Genomic DNA, 21,694 nt, shown 5'->3' with positions numbered 1-21,694 from the left:
CCCCAAAACCCTAAATGGAAAACCAGCCTTCTACATCCTCCTTCACCTCCTGAACAGACAGGACATGTAGCAAAAATTAACCAAGCAGGTCTCTTGCAGCTCCAGGTTCTGTGCAAGCATCACCAGGTTCTGCAGTCAGCTGTGGGCTGGCTACAGGGTTTCTCATCACAGCTGCCAGCAGTTACTGCTTTTGCTGGTGGCTTCTCGTGGTGACCAAAACAAGCCCCTGGCAGGGAGGGGACATGCAGCTGCACTAAATCCCTGCGGCTGGAGCTCTGTGGGCACACGCTGACCGCTGCATGCCATGCATTGAAGCAAGCCCCTGTGCCCACCCCTCTCGCCATGGCTGCGGGCCTGATGTGCAGCAGCACTCAGCTCTCAGGCAAGTGGAAATAGGAGCCTGTAATCATTGTTTGTTTAGTGTTCTGCTAAAAAAGAAAAAAAAAATTTCCAGGATACTAATTAAGGAGCTGAAAAATAAACTCCCCAAATGAAATACAGAGCCATGTCTAGAATTGTCACGGCAGGGCCTACTGATCATGAATAAAGTAACTGTTCCCTGCATCAGGAGAACCAGCAGCCCTTTACATGAGCGAGCCAGGTGTGGCACAAATCACGGGTTTGGGTTGTTAAGCAATTGGATTGTGCCCTTAATCTAAGCAGCCTCAGAGACATAAGTAACAAGATTCACATGGATTAAAAATGATGGTTGCTGCTGTTCCTGTCAAGCCAAGGCTCACACACAGCGGATGGAGACTTCCCTTCCTTACTGATGCTGGCTACACGACCTCTATCTTACACCCCTCCTTTCAAGTCAAGATAGTCATCTTTGATTAGATGATGATAAATATTCACACACTGTGTAGAATCATGGTGACACTTTCTCTTAACACTAGAAGAGCTGCTGGGACTGTGGAGTCACCTCTCAAGTTTTCCTTTCAGTTTCAGATGCAAACACATTTCTCACGTTCTGCATCAAAACCTGAGCCTATTTGGAGATGACACCTGCTTCTCCTCAGCTTCAAAAATGATGCAATAGGGAAACAGAGGACCACAGAGCTAAAAGCTCAAAAATTTTCAGCTTATACTTACTTTCATGGAGATTTCAAGTCAACTAAAAAAATGCAGATAACAAGGAATGTAGGAGTTAGAAAGAGAACTTGATTGCTTTTTGATTTTTTCTCTCTAAATCTTACCCTCCCCACACAACAGGGCTTGCCAGCCTCGTCGCCGTGTCCGAGGGGAGTCTGCATGGAACCACTTTTTACAATTCCTCCAACCCAAAAGAAAGAAAACTCCTGCTGTGCTTGTATGAATGCACGGAGACAAAGCTCAAAAACCTCAGCAGCTTCCAACCCTCAAGGCTGGTTTTTCTGTGTACACCGGGAAATTCTCCCTCTAGCTCACAAGACTTCTCTTTTCAATTATTCTGGAAAACTGGCCGAGTACAATCCAAGTGCAAAAAATTTCAGTGAGTGCATGGAAAAATGGTTTGAAGGGACCAGTTCATACCATAGCCCTTAAGCATTCGGCAGATGGAGCGGGGATCACTCTTCCAATTAGCCATAGGCCTTTAAGTGTACACCAAAAATCCCACAGAAAATCACCTTGAATGGGCAAACTACACTTCCAACATATTTATATAGCAAGTAGTTAGTAAAATTGTACATTTTTCATGTACATCTTAATGCAATAAAGAATCAATGGCATATCTGAACTGTATATATGTGTACTTAAATAAACCTGCATGTACATAGACACTAGAGAGTAAATTGACCTACCTGTATTTGTTCTCTGAAGGTAACACCATACATACACTCATACTCTCGGGCCACACACCTCCCAGATCGGCTACCTCCAGCTCTAGGCCCACCCAGATTCTCTTGTCACCTGTGACATTTCGGGGGGTGCACGACTGCACCCACAAGGGTGAACCCCTGGGGCTGTCCTCGCCGTGCAGCTGCCTGTGCTGTCCCGGAGGGGAGCCACGGGGACCTGCCCAGCTGAGCCGACCCCAGGCCGAGGTGGGACGGCTGCTGGTTATGCCTCCAAGCACGGCATGACCAGAAATAGTGCTTCTAAAGAGAAAGAAATTTAGGGAGCCTGGTGTCACTGCAGCGTGCTCCAGGCTGACACCACCCCTGCTCGCAGCATTTTGGGGAGGGTTTGTCTGACTGCTAAGGGATGTGGCAGAGCGGGTGTCTGCATCTGAGCACATCACCCCGGCTCTCTTTAGGGTGCAGGTCATCTCCTCCTGGAGCAGTTGCTCACACTTGGCCACGGGGGCTAGACCGTGTGCCGGGGGAGCTATGTGAGCTCAGGCACAGGCACCTACCGCCAGGTGAGAGGAAGCCCTCTCTTTTGCAAAGCACTGAGCAGAGAAAGCCCCTCCTAGTAGTTGAGCAAGGTGGCCTCTTAGAGGGAACGAAGAAAGAATTGGAAAAGCAAGAGCAATTGAAGGTAGAAATCAGACACCATCTTTGGAAGAAGTTCTGAAAGAGCTTTTTTGTTTTTAAACCAGATTTTTTTGTAAATCTTTGGATCCAATCCTTTGGGGCTTGCTACCCACCCTTCTAATAAATATCATTTACCACCAACAATAAAGTCTCCCACATTAAAAAGCTCTCACTAAATAAAAACCTTCTACTGAAAAAGCTTGGCTGAGTTAGCTTGGCAAAAATAAGGAGCTATGACTACTCTCCATAAATACATCAGCGGATAAACACCAAAAACTATTTAAGTTAAAGGACAATGTTGGCTCCAAAACAAACCAGGAAAGAACCAGCCATGAATTAATTCAAACTAGAAATTTAAATAAAGTTTCTAACCATTCAAAGGCAGTAAAGTTCTGGAATAGCCTTCCAAGAGCAAAAGTGAAGGCAAGACATGGAACCAATTTTGAGCTGGAATTTGTTTAGTTTGTGACAGAATGGTCTGACACAGCATTTGGCTGGGCTATTCAGCTCAAGAGTTTCCCTTCTAGATCTTGTTTTCTATTAGAAAAGAACAGTAAAAAAAACTTTTAAGTAGCTGTATCATACAGCAAACACCCAAGACAACATGGGCACATTAAAAATGTACAGGTACTGGGAAACAGGAAGGTTAACTGGGAAATTTATTTTGCTATTTTGCCAGAACTATTGCAGATAGACTGGGGTGGGGGGGTGGGGAAAAAGGCAAGGAAAAAAAAAAAAAAAAGACTGGAGCAAACACTTGAAGTTACCAGCGCTGCTGAAGGAGGATCTGTCATGTAGGGCTGCGAGAGGGAAACTTCCTGATTGTAGAAGAGCTGCTGCCTTGCCGATCCCTTGGAGACAACAATGACTTGAACCACTCAGAGCAACACTGTGTATTCTCTGCGTTTGTTCTCTGAAGAACAGCTTGTTCTCTCTGAACAATGAAAAGGATTCCAGGTCAGGATGGAAAAATTATTATGTGCTAGTTATCAGTGATTAAAGGGAGACTCGGAGATTTAATAGCCTGCTACAGTCAGTCTCCAGGAGCACCAGGGAAAATATTCTAGCCAGCAAGGGACAAATGACACCAAACTCCCGGGTTGTATGGGTCTGTGAACCTGCTACTTATTGGAGAGCATGCAATGCTAAATATCTAACCTCAACCATAGGGATGAAAATCTCACTCAGCTCCCACTGGACTTTAATGCAAGACTGGCAGTTTTCTTCTTGGATACTTCTCCTAACACACACATACACACTTGTGTGCCCGCAAAGCCCTTCATTGCCAGGGCTCAAGGACCAGAAAGGCCGGAGAGGATATATGCAGCCATGCCAACCTTTAGAGAACAAACACCTTAACGGACAGCAGATTAAAAAAAAAAAAAAACCAAGAAAAAAAAAGAAAAAAGTAGTGTGCCATGATAGTCCATATCTAAGCAATGACCTTGTTTACACAATGTCTGAGATTTGTTATGCTTGTATAGGCAGCTGTAGGCATTGGTATATGAATATGAAATCTGAAAGTCTGTCCACTGGAAAGCAAACAAGAGCATCCTATTTCCTGGGTGCAAGCTAAGACCCCGCCTCTGCCAGCTCTCAGCCATCTCCTTGGCTGGGACACTGAGAAATCTGCACTAAGTGCCCAGTTTTTGCACGCGCGCTCTCTTGTGTGCTGTGCTCAAAGGTCTTATTTATGGCAGTGCTTTATCACCACGTTCTGCTCCTGAGGTTTGGATCAGGCCGGCCCATGGGTTTCTTAAAGACCAAAAATTTCTTCTCAAGGGTAAGAGCAGATCCTCCAGGGCTGGTGGTTTGAGTTCAGTCTGTTTCTGCAAAAGAACAGAGGTGTCAGGGATGCTCCAGCTCACCGCAGGGGCCTGCAACCCAGGCAGGGTGCTGGATGGGGAGGAAGGGGTGCAGGAGTGCCTTGGGATGGTCAAAATTGGGAGCACTGATGCAGTCAGCTGCAGAGAAAGGCCAGCCCCATTTAGAGGGGCCAGGAAACCCAAAATACTCATGGGAGCAGAGCTGGGCTTTGGCCAGCAGCAAGGCTAAGGCAGGATGCAGCCCACAGTGGTCTAAAGCCACGCACCTTCACCGAGCACCTCCTGCCTCTGTGCCACGAGGGGCGATGGGACCGTCTCGCCCGTGGCATAAAATGACACTCAGAAGGTGCTAGCAGGGGCACGGCCATCGCCCTGGCATAGGCACACAAGCTGATCCACCACCCTTCTTCAAACCGCTGCTGCTGCAACACCTCCCCAGCCCGCTCCTGCGGCCGCTCCCCAGCAGAGCGCAGGAGGCAGCGCCCATCCAGACCTCTCAGCTGCAAGAAGAGCCCATTCAAACCCACACTGTCTCCTCTGCGTTACACAGGGGAGGGAAGCAATGAATTTCAGTGGAATTTTTTTTTTTTTTTTTTTTTTTTTTTTTTTTTTTTTTTTTTTTTTTATAAGGCCTGCAGCCATGGCAGAAGTGTGTGGGAGGCTCCGAAGCAAGGCAGTGGGGCTGTAGAAGATCCCAGCTGCCCAGATGGAGCAGGCAAGGGGCTCTGCAGCCTGTGGTGGGACAGGGCGGGAACCCCGCCAGGGAGGAAACAGCCCCCAGCTGCACTTCTGAAGAGCCCACAGAGGGCTTGGAAAACACCTCTCCTCTGCTCTCCTTCGCATCTGGAGAGCTGGCAGCGAGAGGGGAGGAGGCTCTTGCCTGCACGGGCAGGCACAGGTTATGTCTGCTGCCTGAGGCCAGGGGGAGGCATGGAAGCAGCCAGTGGCATGGGGGACAGCAGTCAGGTCCCTTTTTTTTCCAAAACCTATCTTCTTCATAAATAAACCCAAGGGCCACCTTTCCCTGGCGTAGGTAAAGGGACCAGACACTCCCACTGGTTTTACTTAAGCTAAAAGTAAAGCCAGGCTTTAGCTTCAGAATGGAGCTAGTATCCAGTGACCAAGGCAGGCAGGTGTGGGCAGGCAGGAGCACTCACAGCATCCTGCCAGACCCTCCTCATCCTCCTTCCCTGGCCCCACTCTTTCCCAGGGGTTTCCTCACTGCTTCCTCAGTTAAATCCCAAACAGCAGGACTGGACACAAAACCCTTCCCTAAAGCCTCAGCTTCCCAAATGGGAAATGCTCAGTGACTTGTGCTCAGCCAAACCCCCCCACAGAGCCAGCCCTGCCCGAGGTGGAGGCCTTACCGAGCCGGGTGGCGGGCGGTGGGCCGGGGGCGTCGGGGGTCCCGGCGCTGCCTTCCTGGCCACCTGGCTCCCACGACTCGCTGCTCTCCGACACCTCCGAGCCAGCTTCACACGGCGCTTTCCGGCTTCCCACCGTCTCACCAGCACTGGCCTCCTCAGGGACAGCGCCCCGGCTCTCCTCCTCCACCTTGACCGCAAACCACACCTTGAGCTGCTGGGCGCTGAGGTGGGAGCGCTCGCAGAGGCTGGGCACATCCTCCTCCCGCAGCCCCTTGTGCTTCTCATAGTAGTCCTCCAGCACCTCCCGGCCGGTGGGGCTGACCTCCACCAGCCCCGGGGGGAAAACCCCCCGCCTGTAGTTCTCATACCACTTCAGCTGCCCGTTCTTGTAGCCATACCGGCTGTCCCCAAACCAGCGAATGACCTCAGCCCGTGGCAGACCCGTCTGGGAAACGATGGCGTCGTACTCCTGGTTCGTGGGCCGCTGGGTCTGCACGAACATTTGCTTCAGCAGATGCCGCTGCTGGGCTGTTTTTTTAAAGTTCAGTTTGGTTTTCGGAGGGGTGGGTGGCCGGCTGGAGCTGACGTCCCCTTTCTCGTTTGCACCAGCCCCTGGTAACTCACTTTTGCCATTGGACTCAGTTACTCGCAGATTCTTCAGGTTGATTTTGATGGGACTCACTTTCCGCTCCATTGAGTTTGGGTTGTTGCCAGAGGCATCGACCGAGCCGTTTTCACTTGCGGCCCTCAGCTCATCCGAGGAGTCCTCCCCTTCCCCACCACCATTTTCCGCCTCCTCCTCCTGCCGAGCCGCCTCCTCCACTTTCTTATTTTCCTCTGCCACCTTCTTCTTCCTTCTCTCCGAGAACCAGCTATCAATCTCCCTCCGCGTCATCTTTGTTTCCCCTCTCAGGCGGTTCACCTCTTCTTCTGCAGGAAGGGGATTTTGGGCAAAACTGCTCTCCAGGGCCTTCAGCTGCTCTGGTGCCCGCTCTTTGTACTTCGTTGGTGTGAAGTCGGGCGCCTGATGCCATGACTGCCGCCGCGGTGGGTGGTGAGGGGCTGGTGTGGGCGCTGCTGCCGCGGGGCTCAGCTCAGCTCCCCTGGCCGAGACGTCGAAGGTTATTTCAGGCAGGGAATCAAGAGCGCTGTCTCCAGGGAAAACGGCCCGGCCGCCTCTCACGTTCCTGTAGTGGTACCTCCTATCACTGAACCATTTTCGAATCTCCTTGGTGGAAAGTCCCGTGATTTTTGTCAGCCGCTCAACTTCAGCCTGACCAGGGAACTGGTTTCTGCAGAAGCTGCCTTTCAAGGCCAAGAGCTGCTCATGGGACTTCTTGTTTTTGTACACGTTGGGATCCAGGAAGGTCTGCGAGGAGATTGCTGGGCAGGCGGTGAGCAGCGACTGGCCGCTGTTGACCACCTTCACCCCCGACGTGTTGCTGGAGCTCACTGTGCCATGCTGCGCTGCCGGCTGCGGCTTGGGGACAGAAGTCACCGCCAAGGTGAAGGAGGAGCTGGTGCCCTTTAACCCATTTGCCATGATGGGCTGCGTGACCAGCAGACCCCCCGTCCCCTCCGGCTGCCCCACCACATGGCCTGGTAAAGTCGCCTGAATAAGATGGGGGACGGTCCCAGGATTCGCAACCAGCGGCGTGTTCAAAACTGTAATGGTGGGTTGTGGCACGGACTGAATAACAGTGTTGAACATCTTCTTCCTGGCATCTTCAATCTCCTCCGGTGACCAGCTGATGCCCTGCTTCAACCTCTGGGCAGTGAACCAAATCTTCAGCTGCTCTTCTGGGTACTTTGTCACCACAGTCAAGTAGCAGAGCTCAGCTTTGGTGGGGTAGGGGAACTTGTGGAAAGAGTTTTTGAGGAAGCTGTTGGAGTCCATGGCGGCGTTGTATGTTGGAATGCTGCTCAGGGGGATCATCACCTTGGGAAGGGACTTGGACGTAGGTAGCTGCTGATGCAATGGGGGTTGCTGCTGCAGTGACACAAGTTGTGCAACACCCGCCTGTAGAACAGGCACATTTCCTATGATGGAGCCATTCACTATATGAGATGATTTTGTCGAACTTGCAGTGGGCTGGCTGACTGGCACAGACCCGTTTGGGAATGAATGCTCTCCATCTTTCACCTCCGGCTCACTGCCCAACTGACTTGACACATTCTCCTTCAGCGTGTGGATTTTTTTGGCCTCTGGTTTACCTTTCATTATCTTCATGATGGGGGTTTTGGTAATGATAATTTCAGACTGGCCATCCACCCCTTCTTCAGGGACCTCTCCTGGAAGATCGTGGCTGCTGGCAGCCTCACAGAGACTTTGCTCCACAGTTGTACGATTGTCCTGCTTAGCCACTCTCCAGATGAAGCTTGTTTCACCAGCGTGCGACTCTGCATTGTGGTGCGAGAGCCCTTCATGGCTATTTGCCAGAAAGTTGCAAGCAACACATGCAAAGGCAGGGTCTTTGCTAAAGTCTAAGTGCTCAGAGTCCAAGTGCCCAAAGAAGTGATGAATGTCTTGAGATCCAAAGTCACAAGACTTGCAGATATAAGTGTCACCATCAGCAATACCGCGGTGCCCATTAGACAAAGCTCCATTATTACTGTTATTGGCACCAGCATCACTAGCTGCTGGCCCTTCCGCAGGAGCATCTTGCTGCGTTCCTTCACGATCATCTTCTACAGCATCCAGTTCAGTCTCCTGAAGCACCAGTGTTTTTACTGGTATCATGCAGGGAGTTGTGGATTTTCTTTTGCTAGCCATCACTACAATTGATCCAGATTATTATTTTTCTTTCATTTAAATTAAATTCAGATTTAAAAAACACTATTGTAAGTGCTCAGTGGTCTAGATTCCAGCAAATTCATGATGTCCCAAGGAGTTGTTGTCAGATGTTGACAAATGTTCATATTTGCCACTGAACCTGAGGACAAGGAGAGGGAGGAGAGGTTAGTTCCCTTGGCATTAGACAAAGCACAACTATCCTGGTATTTAACTTTTTCACTAGATAAATTATTTCAGACTCTTTCACTGGAAAAATTTAACTTGACCTTGGATTTATGTATTTTCACACATACAACCTGTTTAAAAACAAACACACAAAACTGCCTCTTTTACAGCCTGCATCAAATTCTCATTTGAGGAGGAAAACCACTGAAATTTCCCCTCACCCTGCTCTGCCAAGAGCCGTCACCAGTGTTTTGGTGGGGAGAGCAGTGCTTGGGCTCCCTGCGTGCCCGGGCTCCCAGCTCCTGTACCAGGCAGGGTCCCCCTGGAAAACCTGCCTGTTTTCCATCAGAAAAAACGGATGAAAAATCAACACATCCCCCACAGAACATTTTGATTTCTTCAAAATCGGCATTTTCCAGCCATCCTGTCAGGAAGTTTCTCGCCAGCTCAAAGCACCATGCGGGTGCCAAGGGCCTCTGCCTGCAGAGACGCCTGGAGCTCCGCTGCAGGGAGCAGGAAGGCTGTAGCCAGGGCGACGTATTTTAACCCCTATCGCTCAGCAAGACCACAGAGCATTTGTGAGATTCTCTCCCCACCCCGTGCACGCTTCGTTGCCATTTCAACATCATCTGTTGAGTCGTTGTCTGGAGCTACAAGAGAAGGTAAAGCCTCAAAACTCAAAGGCAGCATCACACACATGTTCCTGGCTCCTGCCTTCCAGCCTTCCCTCCCACCACCTTTGCAGCTTTTGGCATTCACACAACTCAGTGCACTGCAGGTATTTCCTAAGAAAATGATACTTCTCTGCAACACGAGCCCATTTTTCTGGGCTTGGGGTGACCAGAAATCCATCACTTAAGGGAAAAAAAAAGGAATCTTTTTTAATTTTTCTGAAGCTAAAGCAGTTCCCAGTCTGCTCCAGCCTGTGGAAGGCCAGGGCTGCCCTGAGCATTAGCCACAACCTTATTCCTGGCCTGATGTAGCTTTGCCATCTGCACAGCGGATGGTCCATGCCTGAGATCACGACCCAAGGGCAGTAAAGCTGTCCGCTGTAGCTGGCACCAAGAGTCACTTGCCTGGTGACAAACCCCATAACAGGAAAGGCAGCACATATGAGGGAGGAACACCTCTGCCTTAACCCCTCTGCCAACCTTTTTTACAGCAACTCTGCTTTTCTTTTTCCTTTAAACACAGGGATAAAATGTTTTTTTTTTCCAGATTGCAAGGTCACTTGGAAGCATATGGATGCACTGAATCATATTACAAACACTCTGTGCCAGATTTTCCTGGGATTTACAGTAACAGCAAAAGAGCTTTATAAAAACACTCATAAAACTTGAACTGAAAAAAAAAAAAAAGAGAGACCAACTTACCATCCTACCAGATGACTCACAGAGGTAACTCCTATCAGTTACAGCAGTTGTGCACCAGTAGCTTTCTCATATCAGATATTCTGAGCTGATCTCATGCACTGAGAAATGCAGATCGGGCAAATGACTTGGTGGTGCTTATGCAATACCTCCTCTGCTTATTTTTGTCGGTAGCTTTTAGAACAGAGGAATGAAAGGTCCTAATGCAAAAAAAATCAAATGGAGGAAGTACTATTTGACCTCCCTAACTTCATTAGAAATTTTAAAAAAAAAAAAAAAAGTTCTGAAAGCTGACATCATTTTTTCCAAACAGGAGAGCCTGGATGGCCAACTCTGGCCTCAGCAACTCTCAGGCACCGTTTAAAAGACTGATGGGAAAACGTAACTTCCCGTTAATGTGGGCTGATCTGAGATTACAAAACAGTCCTGTAAATAGTGTTAGTCATCACTGAACTTGGCATCAGAAAAGACTGTTTGCTATGCTAAAGCTTCATGAAAAGCTAGAAATTACAACTTAAAAAAAAAAATAAATCTATAAATAAAAGTATTGAAGCTGTGATCTGGATTTAGTCAGTGTGAATTGCATGTTCTCAATACCTGCTTTATGTCACTCTCATCCCACCTTTTTATGGTTAGTCCTTCCCTCTGCAGAGGGCCAGACATTCATTAGTATTAGCAAGTCAAATACTTGGATGACTATGAATGGGCTTTGCTATTCAGAGGGGAACAGCATCCATTTGACACCAATCCCAAGATCCTAATTTTTGATGCTAAGTTAAATATTACACAATCTAGCAGGGTACGATGACCTTTCCAAGTCGAGTCAATTAGGAAAAAAACAATAAGACCAGCCTGAAGCCTACAAAATAGAGCTTTAAAGGCTGAAAGGAGTTTCGTGTCAGGGAAGTAACGGTAAAAGGGAATTCTTATTTAATTTTATTCTGCAGCTCTCGCACAGGCCAGGGAGAAACTGCTGGGTCCTTTGCAAGCTTTTTAATTTCCAGCGAACTCCTGCTAGAGATCCAGTGCCAGAGCCTCCATTACTGAGACAGCTCGAGTCCCAGGCAGATCTTACCTAGTGTTCATGGAGCCGACAGATATCAAAAAGATGATTTTTATCTGTCAACAGAGTAAATTTGATACAGAGCAATGGAGATACACAAAGACCCCCATTGTGCCATGGTGACAGAGTGCCTCTCCTGAGCATGCTGTCACTATTATTTTGGGTACATGTGAATGGCCTGACCCACCTACAGAGAACCTAAAAGCTCTGCATTTCATTTACCAGCACATTTGCATCAAGCTCCGTGCTCTCTCCAAGAACTTTTGTTAAAAATGCAATCAAAGCAGCCCCAGCCACCACAGCTCTCCTGCTGGGGCTCCAATATTAAGGCCACCTGAGAACACATATTGCAAATTTAGCTGGAAGTGAATCACAGTGCCAATTTACTGGGAAAAAAAATTAATCAAGTGTACTGTTTGTCCATTTCATTTCCATGGAACAGTTGCATAACCACATGTTCGGAGCATGTTTTATTCACTGCTCACCTTCTGGAATGCACTAATACTTTAATATACCACTAATATATAACAGAATGGATAATTCACTGATTTCTCTGTCATTAAAGTGAGGCTGTTTTAATGGACAGGGTAAATTAATGACAGAAAAATTAATCAATTAAAAAACAGCCTTACAACAGCTCCACCGCAAACCCTTCAGACCAATCTGTACAGTCGTGTGTGCAGAACTTTATTTCCTATGTATTATTTTATCATTAACTGGAGGAAAGAGACATTAGCTGAATGAAATGGCTACCTGGCAGCCAGAAAGACAAAGAGGTTGTACTTGAATTCACGGTTCCTATTTAATTTATACTTCTAATTTAATAGTGAGGTAGCAGAGTAAGCAGGTCAAATGACCTGTACGCCCAACCTGCCATTGCTGTTGGAAATTTGCGGGAAAACTGACTTAAAGCAGCATTAAACCCATTCAGTTCCAGTGATACTCCTGATACTACTGATGCTGGAAGGAAAGGCAGCCCAAAGGCTCCTTTGGCCAGATCAGATCCCAGCTCAGCACGTGGCTGGGGGTACATTTCTCATATCTAAAGCACCAGGAACTAATTCTGGGGCTCACACGACAGCAAGACAACCATGCACACTCTGCTCCTGTGACAGGGACAAGCAGCCTGGCCTTTGCACAAGGCAGGCACAAACCTGTGAATGGCTTAGGTTGGGTTGTGGTTCCCTATCCTTGATGTATGTTCGTGATTGCTTGTCTGCACAGCTCCCAGCTTAAAACAGTTTAAAAAATCATCACGGGAAAGCTCTGCTCCACTGGTAGATGCAGTTTTCCGCTGTTGTCACCATGCGGTGGCTACAGGGACAGCCAGGTTGGTGGCCACTCATCAGCTTCTCAAGGGCTGTGACCTAGAGGAGGCAAGCCCCGCACTGTGAGCCAGCAGCGAGGGCAAGGGGAGCCGCAGGCTGAGCTCGCTCCTGCACTGCCCAGGTCTGCCCATTTCTCCTCTGTGTAAGAGGCCCACGAAGGCCACACACCAGCAGCCCATCTCCAGCTCACAAACAAGTACAAGGAGCACCAAGAGACGTGCTACCCCTAGCAATTCAGAAAATAATAACAGAGGAGGAGGATGGAAGCTGTGAAATCTGGGATCCCAGACTATGGAAACTGCAGCATTTCTGCTAGAGACAGAACAAAACCTACAATGGTGCTTTGAACATTCCCCTCCTGCAACACCTCCTGTACCAACCCTCTGTCCCCCCCAGCACAGAAGCCTTCCCGTCCCCATCAGCGGGTCCAGGTACACACTGCCTACCCTCTGCGGAGCAGCTTTGCCTCCACTGAGGAAAACAATGCTGAGACTGGTCAAAGTAAGCTTAGAAATTTCAGAAAATTTACTTCTGCAGAGATTAACAAAGGGAGGTTTCGAAATCTGCACTGCTGAGTATGAACTTTCAGCTTTTTCCAGCTTGGCTGGATATAACTGGTTTGGTTTTAAATGTTTCAGTGAATTAATGAGTTAGGTTGTTAATGCAAAACATTCATTCCGTGCAGTGCCAAGGTCCCCAGTTAGAAGATTAATTTTTGTGACCTTTTGCAAACCTCGCCTAGAAACAACAACCAGAAAACCCACCAGGCAGTATCACTGGCCAGCCAGGGCGCAGCTGGGCACAGCAGCTCTGGTCTCACCACCCGGGTACGGGGATGACGGGACAGTCGCCCTTCTCTGCCCCAGCCCAGCCAACTCCTGGGTGCCCAGCATTCACTGGGGACAAGGGTCCACGCAGACATGCAGGATGGCTACGTACTCTACTTGAGGCTCTGGTGTTTGATGCAGAATGCTCGGTTAAAAAAAAATAAAATTAAAAGAAAAATTTTTTTTAAAAAAACAACACCAAAATAGAAGTAAAATAACAGTTTTCTCAACACTTCCGGTGCCTGCTAGGCAGGCAGACACACTCCCCAGGTCAGGGACAAAGTTGATGTTTCTGTGTCATATGAAGCCAAGCACAATATTGGCACTTAAATAACACTGGTTTGTTGTTAAGCTCAAACTCTGCAGGCCCTGCCTGATAGCATAAGGGGCGGGGGGGGGAGAGAGAAATAAAAGAAAAAAAAAAGTTGATGTTTCAGAGTTTTTGTATTTCCCCTTCAGGCTCTACCTCCAGCCAGGCCCATTTGATGCACATCTGTCTGTGGGAAGACCACAGATGACTTCCCAACTTCCCACTGGTAATGAGCAAGTAAAGACCAGTAAATGAAAGATCCTTGTGGCCAGCACCAACAAGCAGGTGTTCTCTGCAGCACCTAGATCCAAGAGCTGACCCACCCTCCCCTTCCCACCACCATACACCCGAGAGGGAAAACCCACCATGTTTTGCAGTGGGTCCCCCCCAGCACAGCAGACACCCTGTTTGCTCTGGGCAGTGCTGGGTGCCAACTTAGTGGCCTGGGACTGGGTACATTTACCTGGGTGCTGGGGAGGGGAACAAAGACAGGGCCATGAAGCAATGAGCACAGGCCGCCCCTGTCACCAGCCATGGCAGTCCTGGGACTCTTTCTCTTTGGTTGGGCATTAACATTTATTCTGCATTTGGAGTCCATTCATGAGAAGTCATGTAGGAGTTTCACTAGTTTTATTAACTTCTTGCCAAAACGTGCTCAGTGTGGGCTGGCAGGAGAGAGGAAGGCTGGGGACTCCTGCACTTTCCACAATAAGGTAGAAGCGGCAAAGGCTTGTTTCCCTGGCTAGACATCACCATGGACTTGGAATCACAAGCTCTGGTTACAACAAAAGCATAACAAAGCACAGGGAGAGGCCATGCAGCAGCATCACCAACGGGCTTCAAGGACAGCCTGCTGCCAGGAACAGGGCAGCTATTGCTAATCCATCCCAGGGACACAGTGTGGATGGACATGCTCCGGCATCTCAGCAAAGACCTCTCCAGGCTACATCCCTGTGGTTCAATACAAACAGAGTGAGCAGCCCAACTCTTCAGAGCAAATCCCAGCTTCCTGGGTGTGGACAGGACCTCTCTTTTAGCTGTGCCAGCACAGCTCTCTAACAGCAAAGAAAATGCAAGATTTGGCAGGGCTGAGCTCCTCTGTTCCTGGTCTGCGGCTGTGCATCCCGACTAGCTGGGGCCCAGCATCCTCCCTGAGTAACTCTGCAAAGCCTGGAGCTGGAAGGGAAGTCACAGGATGGGACCATCGCCAGCAGCAGAGCATCACCCGGCTCCCAGCAAGCAGTGCACATCCCCACGCCATGCCCTTGCCTAGCACTGGCACCTATAGGTAGCTTCTGCCACCTAGACCCTGGTCCATAAACCAGACCAAGGTCATGACAATTCCGTTGGGGTTTAACCCCATGCAGGACTGCAAGTTCCCATGAGCAAACAGTTAATGAGATTTTTCTCTCCAGAGCAGATTGCTACTGCAGTAACACTGCAGGCACTCAAAATTCAGGTGCTCTCCACAAGAACAGGGAAAGCAACCAGCAATAAAATAACTGCAACCCGAGAGAAGCCACACAGGCAAGAAAAGCCTCTTCGCATCTTATTATTTTGCGCCGCACAAATGTACAAACACACGCACAAATTTCAGCAGTTTTGAGCTTCAAGCAGCATCACATAGTCAACGTTTGTACTAAGGAACAATTTGTCTTTATGTCAACTGGTCAGGGTGCTTTGTAGCTTAAGACTGGCTTTGAAAACACGGGTACAGTCTAAAGGCAGTGGAAGCCGGTTGACCGAACAATCGTATTCATTCTCCATTACTTGGCAGGCCTAGAGTAGAAAAGCGTCTTTTCCATTTAGGCTAGTTAAACAGAGCTATTCATTAAAATTTCACCCTTCTACAAACTGCTGTACTTCTCCATTTTAAATTTGCCTTCAAGAGAAGACCTCTCTCCTCTGCCCCACAACACCTCATCATCCTGTTTCAAGCCATCACCCATTTACGAGCTGTGTTTTCGGATTGCTCTGGTGCTTCCATAACAGCAGTAACTCCTTTGTCGTTGTTGTTACCTGGGTAGAGGCTGGCTTGCTGCCTTAGCACTCGGGGACTAATAGTAATTATCTCTGCTTTTTTTCAGATGAGCACAAAACTGAGTAAGATGGAGGGCTAGAAAGAGGCAGCTGAAACAGAACGCGATTAGAGTATAAAAATAGGTCACTAGGATAATATAACCTTTAGACTATTGGCAATGTGCCCCCCTTAGAGACAAGCCTGCGTGCTATATTTCAGGAGAATGTCAAGACAAAAAAAAAAAAAAAAAAAAACACAACACAACACACATCAAAACAAAACCACTGATCATCCCTCGGAGCTTTGCATGCTTCTGTTTGAACATCACTAACATTAATTCACTCCTTTTCCTCTGCCCTCATCCATTTGATCAAGCATAAAATAAATGTTATGCAATCATACCATTAACATCTTCCAAAAAAATAATAATCTCTTTTGGCATAGAGGCTTCATTACAGATTTGCTCCGAGTTACACTACCTTAGCAGGGTTCACAGTCCCAGCATCCCAGGGACCCACCTCCATAAGCTTCAATCCTCACATTTTGTCCATGTTGCAAAACATTCCGGGCACTTCCCCAAAGGAAAAGGTCCAGCAGACAGATAATCATCTCTTGACAGAGCCAGCTCCGAGGTTAACACTACCAGCAGAGGACACCAGATAGCATTAGTGGAGCTTCAAGAAGTCTCTCAGCTCATCAATATCTGGGTCTCCCACCACCTCATGCTCAGCTGGTGAATACCAGTGGGTTGGTTTGTGCCTGAACAAGACAGTACGAGAACATAGGTCATGTTTATAAATGCACAGGATTTCTCTGATTTCACTCCTTTGTGCTTTCTCTAGGAGGTTTTCTTTTTATTTATATTCTCAGGGATCTGTTTGTGATTGCAGCTTCATCACAGGCACCTCAAACAGCCCCACATAGGTCAGTAGTATTCTGCCACACCACATTCAGACTTGCTACCTGCCTTGCAATCCCACTGTTAGAGCTTATTATCAAACACCACCATATAGATAGGGCAAGGCCAGCTTTGGCAGGTGCAGCCCTTTGGAATGCATGTGAAACAGGGTAGGTTACACCTAAAATATAATTCTTTGTATTTTTATTCTCTGAAATTCCTAAACTGGCTCCAAGCCAAAAAACTATCAGGGAGCTTGGAGTAAAGACTCCCGGTTCCCAAAGCAACATGAGAACCAGAGGTAGATCTTGGTGCATGTTAAATTTCTGATAAGGGCAATTGAGTCTTTAAAATCAGCAGGAAACACTTGGCCAAGCTGGTGAGGAGTTCACAGGCACAAGCACCCAATGACAACAGAGCACACAAAGCACAGAAGCCCACTGTGCTCTCAGTGCTGCTGCAGCCTGCCCAGTCCCAGGGAGTCATTCTGGGGGAAGCCTCCTAGCCCGTCTGAAGCACTCCTGCTCACCCCAATTCCAGGTTTGGACATCCACCTCCAGAGGGGTGACCCTATTTGGGGGCCATCACCCCAAATTAGGGAACCACAGCTCTATATGCTAGCACAACATTTATTGTTAGAAGAAAACCAGCATCAGCTTTTATATCAGCACCAAAACAATCCCACTGCAGAGCCACAAACCCAAAACCCTGCTAGAGGCTCACATGGTTTTCTCACCGAGCATCCAAGTCCCTTGTGCAACGAAGAAATGCTTGCTGAAGACAGGCTAATCACCAGTTACCGAGCGGCTGTGTAAGGGACAGACCCGCAGCAATTCCAGGGAAAAATAGTATCCAGAGCTTTAAATCAAGATGTGGGTAGGAAGGATTAAACCAAGCTACTAAGTAGTACCAGACAGCAAGCGTAGGGCGCTGGAGCTGATCATCTGCAGCACAGACTGAAGACTATTAGAGTGCTGCAGCCCCTTCCCAGCTGAGCATTGTTGGATTACTTCATCCACTGTGCCCTTTTGCAATATGCTAGCTTCAAGAGCTGTGTTACGTTCTGGCTCAGCATCAGCTCCCATTCCCCCACTTACAGTTGCTATAACCAAAAAGACAACTGCAAAATACTTCAGCTGAAAGCGAGGGAACAGGGTTTGGCAGGTTGGGATCATGGATTTTTTTTCTCCCCCGTGGATCCTGCTTCAGGTCGTCCTTTCAGACCTTGTGTGCAGCCGATGGCTTTTGCAGCTTATTGAGTCCGCTGGTTTATGGCAATGTTTTTCTGCTCACTGAACTGGCTCATTCTTTCAGCAGAACAAACTGTTCCACGTTGAGGCAGGAGTTGGCTGTGTTTTAACAAAGGATTTTTCCCTTCTGACAGTGTTTTGCAAAAGACCCAAAAAAAAGGAGTTTGGAGCCAAGTTACAAAAGGTCAGGAGAGGCGAGTCAAGCACTGGGTGTAGTTCCTGTATGTCACAGCCAGTCAAGGAAATGGGTGGGGAGAAGAGGAATGGCATTTTGAACTGCAATAATATGTATAAAGTGATATTAATGAGGAATGGGCTTTTGAATGAGGATGGCAAGTATGCAGGCACTATAATTTTTGCTTTACAAGAGCAGGCTTGTTAGGTAGGCTGAGGTCTCCACAATCATTTATCCATGTGAAGTATGCATTTGAGAGAGTTCAAGTAGCACTAGTAGCAAGAAAAAAGCAGACATTTTCTTGCCCTACCTAAGCTGATTTCCAGGAGCTATGGTACTCTCATCTTCCATCAGCCAAATGAATATTCAAAAAGCTTTTGCCAGGCGAACACCAGTCAGTCACCAGAACAATGCTGGGGGAAAGAAACACTGGGCTGAGAACCCTGTGTGAGACTGGCACCTTGTTCCTGGCCCTGCTCTAGCATCCCAACCATTTTTAATGTGGCGCAGGGTGTGCTGGGTGCCACGGCTGCTCCGCCTGCTCCTTTCCCGGCCGTGCCACAGAACAAGACCACTGGAGTGGAGCTGCAGAGAGGATGCGCAGCCACCAGCAAGGGTGCTGTGGGTGAGGAAGGACCCTGGTACTGTGGTCCCAACAACACAGCCCTCCCTAGGGAGCTGATGATGGATCTTCCTTCCCCTTTTCCAGAGGCTGGGACCAGAAGTTTTTGGCGTTGCATCACAGGTTCTCCTGGTGAGGCCCCACTCCCTGTTCAGCAGCAGCTGGAAGGGTCAGGGTCTTTCTGTGCTACGCATGGTGCATGGGCAAACCAAGATGGCCAACTCTGGCTTTGCAGATGTTGAAACGAGGGGAGCCAAGGGGATCTGCAACAGTTGACCGTATGTCATGGCTAATATTGAAGCTTTAGTAGGCCTCAGAGGATCCCCGAATAGAAAGAAACCACCCACCACTGGAACACAGCCACTTTTGTGGTTAGAAGGGGCAGATGTTCAACCCCATACAACAATGCAACACAACAGTTCAGACTAAGTGAAGAATGCTGCATCCACTTAAAACTGAACAGGGGAATTAGGGACACCATCTAATTCTAGAACTACCATTTGGTCCTGATGCTTACAGTTCAGCATACCTACTCTGTAAGAGTGGCACAGGGTTTTCTTCCATTGCCTTAAATGGACAACACCCTGGCCTGAAGCACTGAACCACAAGAACTTCAGAAGCATATGGTCAGACCAGCAAGTGTTCAGCTCCTTCAGCTGTAACATTATTTTCCAAAGAAGTCCAGCTTATTTTCAGTACCTACGTAAGTGGCAGACTTCCAGAAGTCCCCACTTCCCAATAGGTCCTGCTGGCATAGAGCAAGGCAGACCATTAAGAGGGCTCAGCATCCTAATGACCAAACCTTTTGCTGAGGTACACCTGATGAGAAGGCCAGCTTCAGAAGTCCTCCTCACCACAGTTAATATGAAGTGCTCCACCACTCAGCTGCCAAGAAGAGCAGGTATGCAGAACTACACCACACCTACCACCAAACACTTATCCACTAACCACTCAGAGCTCACAGGGGACAGACAACCTTCACACTTTCTATAAAATACTTCTTCTAGAATTGACAGTCAGATGAAAACTGACCTGGGATTTCATTTGAGATCTCCATGGGCAAGGTCCCGGCATTCAAATTGTGCACCTGCCAGCCAAATGCAACCCTTGTCATCTGCTCTTTGGTTTGAAAACTGCATTTGTTCAAAGCCATTTGTCAGGCCACTCTGGACAGTGCACAGAGATACAGAACAAAGTTCAAGGGTTATTTGTGATATGAACCATGCTTGTCAGGACTCTTCCTCCAGCTGTTCACTTCCTCCAGTGACACTTGGAATGGATTGTCCTTACTGGAGAGTCAATTATTTTTTTAGTTGAAAACTCACTCTGTAGGTCAGCTGTGAGCTGAAAGCATCCAAGTTATTTACTGCTGGAAGCTAAAGGAATTTCCTTACTCTCAGAAGACAGACATTTAAAATTAGTTTCAAGTACAGTTGTGATAAACAAATCATGTTCTCCTCCTTTCCCTCTCCTGCTGTTTTTTTGTTCATTTGTTTTTTAAATCATGCCTGCTGGTCTAACCAGCCTTTTCCTTAGCTGCCCTCTGCAATTTCTCATTAAAAATTCATTCACAAGGATGCAAGGGAACTACAGACATCTTCCGAGAAAAATCAGCAAAGCTCTCCCTCTGACATTTTTTTTGAACACCATTAAAAAAAACCAAACCAAAACAAGTTATTTGGCTTTTTTTCCCCTTCCTGTGAAGAGTGGAAGGTTGGGACTTGGGTTGTTACCTTCCTACAGGGGACAGGGCTCAGGACTTCAGCTCTCTGACAATACCCAGCCTGTAGAGTCTCTTGGTGGCTGGAAGATGAGCTCACCAGCCCACTCCACCTACCCCGCTCAATAGCTGAGAGATGCAAAGAGCTTTTGGCAGATGCATAAGGAAGACAAGAGGTGTCTTAAAACAGTATGACAGCCCAAGATTTTGGGGTTTGGACTGAGGTCTCCTGAAAGCCTTTATTCACAATATTGTTGTACTCATTAATTTGTGGATCACAAGGCCTTGATACAAGGAGATTATTTTTAAAAAAATTCAGGCATGCTGGGAGAATTGCTTCCTTGCCATGTGTTATCGAGTCTACCCATGAACTGCCAGCAATTACTAAGGCTCCACTCTGTATTCAAAGCTCTATACAATGGAGTTTATTATTTTTAAGCCTTTCAGACATCAATGTAGCAAACTTAAGAGAGCCATTTGGAAGATTAAGATACGAACACCACCATATTATTCAATTTAGCTCCAATACTGAACAATTACTTCAGTAAAGAGTCACAGCTAATACTACATTTCCAACTGCCAACAGAGACAAATACTTACAGCTTTAAGTCACATTGCAGCATGGTCTTGTAAACCAAATTTAGGAAATAAGAACAAGGAAATTACTATCATTATGCACATACTGCCCAATTAACTGCCAAGCCACACCGAACCTATCTTCAGGTCTTGGCCATAGGCTTCAAAAATACACAAATACAAATATACACCCCTAGAACCCAAGGAAAGAACCCAAGGAAATCCCTGCTTTCTGTGTGTGCAGCCAGGTGTGAAGTTACTTGTACATCTCCAACAGCTGTATTAGATGCGTTTTAGAAATATTTTGTATGTTTATACAAGTGCAAAGGGGCTTGCTACCACCTCACCATTCCAGCTCACTGACTGCTTAGGACAGACCTGAGGAGAACATCAGCTCTGGGTTTTGAAAGCGATGTGCCAACCCCAAGGGCTCCTGCCACGTGTGTTTGGGTCTTGCTCTCAAGTTCTCAGCCCACGTGGTAGAAACCTCAGTTCTGTCGCCATGGGTGGGTGCTGACTCAGATTGAAAGAATGACACCACTTTTCCAAAGAGCTCTTTGCAGCCCCCTCTGCAGAATTAAGGCCGCTGCTGAGCTGCATTGCTGGCTTGACTCCTCTGCAACCTATTTAGGTCTTTGTGGGTGCCGCAGAAACACATAACAACCCAAGCTGGGAGGGAATGGAGGAGGACATTGGGCCAATCCCCCACTTCCAGCAAAGAGCTTCCATCAATTCTTCACCAGGTGGGTGAAGCTGCCTATCAGTATGGAGCTCCTGTTTCCTACAACCTTCTGCTGCATGGGTAAGAACAGCTTTCTGTCCACTTGTGTAATTTATATCGACTGTTGAGTAATATTTCTTTCAAAAATCCAGATGAATTGCTAAAAAAAAAAAAGGGGGGGGGGAACTCCCCCCCCCCCCAAAAAA

The 21,694-nt window shown here is 47.7% G+C and overlaps 1 protein-coding gene across 6 annotated transcripts in view; it reads right to left on the bottom strand.

Annotated features, from left to right (window-relative positions):
• Positions 1–662: 662 nt before the first annotated feature.
• The window catches only part of ZHX3 (zinc fingers and homeoboxes 3), a 39,580-nt gene continuing 18,548 nt past the window's right edge, over positions 663–21,694 (bottom strand). For 2 of the 6 annotated variants that reach the window (XM_026862145.1, XM_026862146.1), the window contains 2 exons: positions 5,650–8,582; positions 663–4,285 (listed from right to left, as the gene is read on the bottom strand). In XM_026862145.1, coding sequence (XP_026717946.1) covers positions 4,275–4,285; positions 5,650–8,422 — 2,784 coding nt within the window. In that variant the 5' untranslated portion in view covers positions 8,423–8,582 and the 3' untranslated portion in view covers positions 663–4,274. Of the gene's footprint in view, positions 4,286–5,649; positions 8,583–9,981; positions 10,034–16,005; positions 16,286–17,160; positions 17,696–21,694 lie in introns of those variants that run through there. The other 4 variants (XM_026862148.1, XM_026862147.1, XM_026862150.1 and 1 more) reach the window with 4 other exon arrangements.

The sequence above is a fragment of the Athene cunicularia genome (assembly GCF_003259725.1).
Source record: "Athene cunicularia isolate RWA chromosome 20 unlocalized genomic scaffold, athCun1 chr20_part1, whole genome shotgun sequence".
Taxonomy (NCBI): domain Eukaryota; kingdom Metazoa; phylum Chordata; class Aves; order Strigiformes; family Strigidae; genus Athene; species Athene cunicularia.
Note: the sequence above shows the minus strand (reverse complement) of the source record. Positions and strands in the feature narration are given on the sequence as shown.